The 9,171-nt window shown below is 42.3% G+C and overlaps 1 protein-coding gene across 1 annotated transcript in view; it reads right to left on the reverse strand.

Annotated features, from left to right (window-relative positions):
• Positions 1 to 4,512: 4,512 nt before the first annotated feature.
• The window catches only part of LOC107274461 (transmembrane and TPR repeat-containing protein 1), a gene marked incomplete at its 5' end in the record, with an annotated part of 68,277 nt that continues 63,618 nt past the window's right edge, over positions 4,513 to 9,171 (reverse strand). The window contains 1 exon segment of the mRNA XM_015753615.2: positions 4,513 to 8,971. Within this exon segment, the coding sequence (XP_015609101.2) occupies positions 8,786 to 8,971 (186 nt within the window).

A 9,171-nucleotide genomic window follows, 5' to 3' on the forward strand; every position in this document is an offset into this window, starting at 1 on the left:
AGGAAAATACATTTTTTTCTTCAACCTTTCAAAGGACTAAGCCGGGCTATTCGCCTTACGGAAATTGTACAATTTCTTACCGAGTTTAACCAACCGGAAGCACTTCCGGACATGCGTCCGGTTATGATTTAAGCCAAACCCACCGAGGACGACTTACGCCAGACGGAATCCTTTATTCCCAGATGAAAATGGCTGACTGAACGGCAAAAGGTCCTTTTTGCCCACCAGGAGACTCAATTTGCTCGAGTGAAGTAATTGTCTGTGAAGCCTTCTCTCGGATTTCATTCTTTTCTATTTTTATCTTTTTTCTCCACCCACTCTTCCTTCCTCTTCTTCTTTCCGTCACTTCCCAACCCTTGGCTCTTTCTTTACTTAGGGATCAGATATACTTCGTCCTTTGCTGTTACCGCTACTGCTGTCGTTCTTTCGCCCAATTTTTTTTTTACTATTTTTTACAAAAAATTTTCATCGCGATACTTTTTCACTTTTTTTTTTTATTCACGTACGTCAACCATACTTTTCGTTTCGAACGGTAAATATAATTAGGGAGTACGGACTGTAGTTTGACTTCGTTAAGTTACGTTTCTCCTGGTTTCGCAAACCTATCATTTTAATACAATACAAACGAACTTCAGTAGACCTAACCGCTTGCATTAATAACATAGGACAAGAACAGGGATCACCAGGCACCTCCTTCATATTCTACATAAATATGTCGATTCAATCGAAGCTCCGAAGTGACTCGTGAAAAAGTTTCCCCAGTAAGGCGGAAAACGAGAAACGAGCAATAGCCTAAACTAAATGATCAAAATAAAGTAAAAGAAAAATTACCCAAATAGCTAAAAATTTATCGAGTTACGAAAATTCATTTAAAACATTATAACGACGATAATCCCATCGTAAATGATATTTGACTCCTTTTTCCAAAAAAACTTCGAGCACATTAAAAAAAAAAAATCCCTCCATTAACCAGCTAATAATAAGAATAATAATCTCGGCAATAATACCAATAATAAGGCAGGAGTGAGTAAAATTAAAAAAAAAGCTCCATTGTCATCCCCCTTGGCCACCCTAGCGGCAAGTCACAGAAGAATAACACTCGCCTCCCTATGAGTTCCTACCTTGGTTCGCCCCCTTGCAGGATAGTTGGAAGATCTCGAAGGATGCTGGCTGAACCAGAATGTTTGGATGGGACCAGCAGAGGTCCCGGAGGCAGGAAGTTTAATTACGTGGAGGCGTGATGGTCGCAATGGAAGCTTGTACGTCTGGTATGGAGTATACAGTATAGACATAGAGAATGGTCCAGCAAGTAGTTCATCCCTTCCTATCTTGGTCCCATGTACCCGAGAGTCATCTCTGTCATTGCCGTCCCGGAGCTTGCAATAAGCTCGCGATCCTGAACTCGGTGACAATAATATTTATCTTGGAGCAGAGCTCGCTTCTCCAGCTTCCGTTTTATCCGGTGAGGATAGAGAAGAAAAATGAACAATGGATGCCACACGAGAAAGGGGTTAGAAAATCTTCAAGCGTATTGCCGGGTGCTTTTTACGTCACGAAGTTTAAGAAGGCGAACGATACTTTTAAGGGTACAAATTTTACGTCCCCAACCCGATCAACCGTATTTACGGGGGATGATTTTACTAGGTTAAATTTTACCCTGTAAAAATATTTTATCCATCTTCACCAAGCGACACGTGTCTCGCTCCAGGTCTATCTCACCCGTACTTCGTATGGACTCATTGCCGGGTCCTCGTGGCAGCGACGGCAATTGTATATGCTACGTGAGAACTCGCGCAAGGGATGACGATAAAAGTGAGATCGTGGAAATCGTAAACGACTTTTCCACCCCTATATGATATTATGACTCGGGGTAGTTTGAGGAATTTCGAGCGGCTCGACATTTTCGATAAATTTATAACCCTCGGGTGGTAGCACTGTTACCAGTGATCCCCTCGAGCTACAGTCACCGATAGGGGATGATGGGGGCATTTTCACATTTAAAATTCTTCACGTACTCCATACGACTCACACGTGACGACCGTTCGAATGCCGGAACAGACGCTCTTCCTCCGACTGTATCTACAGAGCCCACCCTGGTCGCCGTTGGAAGTGCTGCTTTTCTTTGGGGGGTCGGCGGGCTCCAACCCTTGATAAAATAGAGACGGTCTAACGTCTACGACGTCCTATGTTTATTGTGCGTATTCGATACACGTACTGACGTTACGTTAATAAAATAGATTATAGTGTCAACATTACTCAACGTAGCTATACCACGTGATACATACCCCCGTGTACAATGCCTGACCCTAGTCTAGTTTACCCTAATGGGGATGAAGTCGGGATATATAGGGCGTATAAAAAATGGAGAAACAGACACCCTTGAAAATGACTATAATATATTTTAATGTACTCGTGACATTTTTATCACTTCTAGCACCCTGCTCCACCTAGTTAATTCTTGATAAATAATAATAATATTCCTCTATTATCACTATCCAAACTCTCTCTACTATCCTAATATTTTTAACCAGTCCCACGTGCATCCATAGAATGACGCGAGCGTGTCATTATCTCATTTTCTTATCGGCCAGTATCAACGACGTATAACCTGCAACAGAAGGCCGATCCCGATCACGTAGAATTCCAATGTGCAGGTATAACGGTGATCCGTTCAACCATAACAGTGGCTGGCACTAGGTACGAGGATAATGTCTGGATTCGTATTCCCACGTGGTGCCAAGATCATGCAGATCCGTCGCCATTATCGGTGAAAATCCTCCCATCGAAAACGTGATACCCACCAGCCGCGGAACGTAAATCAAACTGATCCGCAACACGATGGGCGTTGTCTCCCTTGACGGAAGCGTTTTCGTGCATGAGGATGCGCCAGTGTGTCATTCCTCCCTTGAGAGTTCATGCAAAGGGATGCTGTGATCTCTTCTCTATCTGGATTCTCGTGTCTCCCGAAACTCCCTATCCTGTCACACACTCTGAGAATCGACGTAGCGAAAACTTTCCAAACAACCACCACCCCCTCTGCCTTCCTACAGTCGGTCCATTCGCTCACTTCGAAATACTCGAGATATGTACCGCAGCCTCACCTACGTCAAACGGAGTTACGGAAAATCGAATGGAAACCCGGCCGTATTAGATTCCCTATTTCGACCACTCTCCTGGGAAGTCACCAGCTTTCCGCAGGAGTCCCGCGCGGTAAATGAGTCCTGACAGCTGTCCGCGGCAATCTGTATATATACGCGTAGCCAGCCTTTCGGTAATACGGAGGAGGATTCGATAGCGAATTTGCTTGGTTGATTAATCAATCATAGAAATTGGTGTATACGAGTATATAGGTATGTATATGTATATTATGTATTAAGATCATCGTAGTGCTAAAGTTCGAGAAACGCGAGGATGGACAGGGAGACGTTCGCTCTGGTGATCCTGGGGTATACTGACTATAACCTGCCTTACCTACTGTACTAGGAATAACTTGACATTTTTGAGAATCGCCTTTATTGGCTGACGTAGTGACGTCGAGGGTGAATATTTAAGTCACTTAAGTTTTTGAGGGGTCTTTGTCGGTTATTCAAATTTTCATCCCATAATTTGGATTTTGATGCGTTCAGGTAGTTTCTGCTATCGGTACGGTATATGGAAAATAATTGTTCACCGTTATGTCGTGTTTGGACGTAATTCCAAGATTTACAAAAAGCACTGAAGATCATAGTCATAAAGTGGATAGCGTCAGTTTGCTTAAAATCTACTTTGCCAAAATTCCCTTTGTTCGACGACTAAGACCAACAAAAAATCTTTTTATAGGTATACCAGACCGAACGAGGATCAAGAAACTTTGAAGTAGGGTGTAAGCTTGACTTTAAGGGTATAAAGTAAAAGATATTGCTACCCACTGAAAGAGTACGTGGGTTTAAGGGATACGAAAAAGTTGAATGTGAAAAAAGTAGTAGACACCGTAAAAATGTCAAAAATCCTACAGCACAAGGCCGACATTGTGTGTAAAGTTTTAAATGAGGTTAAAGTAGATCCAAAAACAAAAAAAAATTTATCCCATGAGAAATTGGCATCCAAGTTTGAAAATGCACCCCCTACGCACCACGGAAAGGGGCAATTTAAATCGCAGGGTGTTAAACCGCAGCGATGACGCTTCTGAATTACTGGATACTTACCGTACCGAAATTCTGCATTGCGACAAGGTGGTACGTCCAGAAAGTCCGTTGTGAACGAACCATAATACAAAAAAAGTCTATTACAGAGTTCCCTTGTATATACTGTTATTTTTTTTAGCTTAAAATTGTCATATTCATTGTCAACCACATATAACACAACCCTGTAGAACAAATCCGCTTGTCAGATTTTTATGGTTCAAGGGTTGATTTGTTAGTAACGCGAATAAAGAGGAAAATATGATTGGAATTTGGTAAATGGATAATTAATAATAAATATAATAATTTGCTACAATATTTGGCAATGCGTTGATGGGACACACGTTATACGTATATAGAAACATACATTTTATTATAATAATTTATAATAATTGTTGTATTCACAATGAGTATGGGCCATAACGTTAACGTAATTAAATGTACAAACTGGTCTACATAATATTAGCTATATGCTAATCAAGTTTTGTCACTAATCATAGGTGGTAACATATGTATAATTTTGGATATTCCAAAAGACCGCGACGACCCTAACCCTTTCGCCCTTTGACGCGCCAAGTAGAGCGCGCCCTTTCGTTCTGTAAATAAACCACTGAAGTCTCCTTGAAAAAAGAGATAAAATATCCTCACTAGACGGAGATACTAAAAAGCTGCACTACTCGCTGGCTTGGCCGATTTATTTTAAAACCAGTACTCGCATTCGTCACTCGAGTCGTCATGTCTGACCTCCTTCGGCTTTACCTACTTCCACGCAAGGACTTTAATTCGCAATGAATCGTGTACCATGAATTCGCTACGGTCGCCAAATTTAATTTATCAAGCAGCATAGCTCAGCAATTCCCGCAGGAATTCTTCCGTCTACCCTTTTAGACTTACGAAGACTAAAATAAAAAAAGGGGTTTCAAAAGAAAAAAAGACTAAGTAGCGAAAAATAAAAAGACCGGCAATACAGAGAGAAGGAGAAAAATGGGAAATTTCGTGGGCACTGGAAACGAGGCGAAATATTGAAATGCTACGAATATCCGAAAATCGATCGATAACGATTTTACCCGAATCGAAAACTACCCTTAGCACTGTACCTGTCGCGCAGACCGATAGGAAGTACTATGAGATGAATCCGGGCGACGTTAACGTTCAGGGGACGTTCGCGGGACATAGTCCACCTTCTACTTCTACTTCTACCTTCGCGGGACATAGTCCGTTAGTTCTGCACGTGGATTAAAAGTAAATAAGAGCAATGGCCGCTGCTAGGACACGTGATACTAAAATGACTTTAGGCTCGGAGAATTGCGAATATATACTACGTACACCAGCTTATCAATAGTTCGCAAATTCGAAAACTCGTTTCCAAGTGCTCGTACGCGTTTACATAGAATCCCAAAGTTTCGATGACGTTTCCCCGCGGCGTTACGGTACGCGAAAACAAAGGGAAGGAGAAAGAGGGAAGAATGTACGAGGCGAAAGTCAATATTCGCGAGCGAAGACAAGCCCGGTTAATTCAGCGAGGACTCCGTGCCTCGAGGGTGCCCGTAATTCTGGAGGAACGTATATCCCTCCTGGATATCCTTTCGAGAACTTTCATCCGTCTAGGTAAATATCTTTGCTCGCGTCGAAATTGTATTTGCCAAGTTAACTAATCCTGTTGCAGTTGCAGCATCCGGACCCGTGACGTATTTCCTTTTTTCTCCGTCACCCTTCTCCAGCAAGCCCCTTTAAACGCAAACTAACTTAAGCGTCCACATTGCTTTCTCCCTCTTCGAAACTTTCGACCTTCTACCTTCAACCTTCGGCTATCTTAGAGGCTTGCCCCATCCCAATCATCCTTGGACCACTTTGACCCAGCCGTCAGTTCGCTTTATTAAATTCTGTCAAATAACATTATTGGATGCGAACTCGATGCGTAACGGAAGGTTAGGAAGGTGGAAGGTTGAGGTGGTTATACAGGGTGTGCAGGGCAAGGTAGGTAGAATAAAGGTACAGGTTCGTTTTCAATTTTGAACCACGTGCCAGCCAGCAGAATGTCCTACAACCTAATTTTCTCCATCGCAATCCTCTTATACAGCTAGCGTTAAGTTAGGTTGAAGGTAAGAAGGTAGGCGGGTTAAGATACCTTTTAATTTCGTCTGCGAAGAACCGACCACGTGATCGCGACTAGTTAGTCAATTCAATAAAACCTCGTTAGAAGTTTAACGTGAGGTACCTCGCGAAGGTTGAAGGTAGAAGGTTCAGAAGAGGAGGACCGGTGAGTTTGAACGAGCTTAAGTTTTCGTGGCTACCACCGAGTGGCTGCTCAATATGCATAGGAAGAGGCTAAATTGAAACCTTCGACCAAGTAAAACTCACCAGAGCTTCAACTTCCTCGACTCCCACTCTTTTCTTACGTCCCACTTCCTTTCCCTTCGTTTCTCACGTTTCCCCCCGTTTCCTTATTTCGCAAGAATTTACATCCGCGAGTTCAATTTTTCTTTAATTTCGAGACGTATTTTTTTTTCTTTTTTTTTTCCCAATCATCCCGTCTCCTCACGTTCATCAGTTTTCTACGAGAAATAATGACTAACCGAAGAAATTCTCAAATTTTTATTTTCCCACTCCCACTTCACTCCCCTGGTACAACAAACTCTCTCTCTCCTTATTTTTTTTAGGTATACTTTTCTTTATGCTCTTCTTTAGTTGGGAACATTCGTCGTACCCCCCACCCGACCGTTTAAGGTTAACCGAACGACGCCCGGCGTCCTTTACCAGCGTCGTCGCGCCTTCGTCGTTACCTCCGTGCTTTTGTACAAAAAATTCTTAATAGAGTTCTCATTTACCTTGGCACCGTGTATATCTACCATTTCATTATCGACAAAGTCCTATCAATTAATTATAAGCTAATTATATGAGAAACGCGCGGATTCGAGATCAGTTATCATTGTCGCTCAGGGCAACCTTTTTTTTTTTTGACGAAAAAAATAATTGCGTTTTTCTGTATCCGCGACGTTTTTCGGCCATGTCTATATATATACACATACACGTGCAGCGTGTTATCCAGTTCCAATCGATCGAGAAACAGCTGTTAAATCCAGCTGGATAAAACCCTGAATATATATATATATATAATAATATTAATATATAAGTATAGTGAGCTATGTTGCTTTCCGTTTAATAGGAAAAATATATTTACACGGTTCAATATTTAATAGGTATATCTGATCCGGGGATGGTACGACAAGGTTTTCTTTTTTTCTCTTAGATCTTGAAAAAAAGAGAAAGAGCAATCTTCTTTTATTATGATTCTTAATTAAACTACGTATATAAAATAATATCCGATACATACACCAAAGCAAAGGAGGAACGACCCGTAGTGCTCGAATGATCCGTCGCGACTTTTCATTAAAAGTGAGGATATGTTTGTTACGTATTAAAAAAAAGAAGATAAAGAAGAGCAAGGAATAGAATAAAAAGAAAACCCGACGCAATGATCCAATCGTACGCGGTAAAAAAGAAAAAGCGTCGAGCATCAACGTACCGTCGCTCGGCCACTTTCAGCCGGCAGTTTAACGTAATTGAAGATTTGCCGAGTTTACTGGGGCATATAAAGATAATAGTGAATATTTACAGGACCCTTTAATTATCTTTTTTTCTTTTTTTCTTTTTCTTCAATCACGCACCCTTCGAATAACATTTATCAAATCGTCAACCCTTAACCCTTAAAACCCACATTCTTTCTTTTGATTCGTCCGCTTCATCGACGTCATCACGCACGCCATCCTAGCTAAATTGTCGGCCATATTAAAGTACCGTTCACACAGTGACGATACGAAAAACGAAAAAACTCAAGAAAACTCTCGACCTTGGTCCGCTCTCTTTTCCTGTGTACCCTTACTGCCGAAAACGCTAGAGGACTTTCTAGTGGGAAATTCGAATCAAATAAGAGGGGGAGATCCTTACGATGCCACGCAAGCACCCCTGAGCCAACCCTCTACCCTTATATCCTCAGCCCCTCTTTTATTCCGTATAAGAAGGAGGAACGAGTAAAAGAGAGAGAAGACAAATCCTCTCGACCTTTTACCCTACACTATATATATATATATATATGAGACTTTAAGGATCCACCCCTTTAACTCTAATCTAACGCACATATATGTACACACCGAAATACGCACTGGTAGGTGTATTTTCATTACTTCCGGTTGCCTTGCGCGCGCAAATCAAAGCTCACCGTGAGGACGTATAAACAATATTTAAAATAAACGCAAAGTTATTGGGGGCGCTTTGCACTCTTTTTTTTTTTTTTCGTTTTTGAAAATACCTCCAGTACCATACATTAATTTTGCGCAACGTTACAAACGTCAATTGGGACAGCATAGGTCGTGAAAGAAAAAAAAAAGTGTAACAAAAAATTACCTTCGGAACAAGACACACCCTTAAATTCTATTTCTCTTTTTCTCGAGCAACGAAAAGAGAATTCGCACCCTCTCCGCGGTACCTCGGACCGATATAAAAGCCTACCGCACTCTTATCATTATCATTAAGCTTCTCTTGAATCCGCTTCCGGTTTCCCCTTCTCGCTCGATTCGTTCCCCCTTGAATCCTGCCAGCCGGGCGCGATGCCCGATGTCGTTCGACTAGAGCGTCTCCAGGAGATTCTGGACCAGCAGGGCTGGCGCCGTCACTCTGGTCTTGCCCTTTCTTGGCTGGCGGCAGCTCCGCACGCTGCACCGAGGCGCCCTTTCCAGCTGTTCCGATTTGTTACTGTCCTGTTCCAGCTGCACGGACACGCTGGCCACTCGTGGCGTCGAGCAACCGGTTTCCTGTCACAGAACGGAGACATTTATTTGCCGAGGTGTACGAGTACCATCGGCTGCCGTCGGTTGGCGCCACTGGCGCTTCGCTCGTACCTACGAGTGAACTGAGAGAAAAAGACGGGAGGAGAAGAAACGAAAGAAAGAAAAAAATAATAAAGCCAAAAGAAACAAAGAGAGAGAGAGAGAGAGAGAGAGAGAGAGAGAGA

This window comes from Cephus cinctus, unplaced genomic scaffold (genome assembly GCF_000341935.2).
Source record: "Cephus cinctus unplaced genomic scaffold, Ccin1 Ccin1_scaffold3125, whole genome shotgun sequence".
Classification (NCBI taxonomy): Eukaryota; Metazoa; Arthropoda; class Insecta; order Hymenoptera; family Cephidae; genus Cephus; species Cephus cinctus.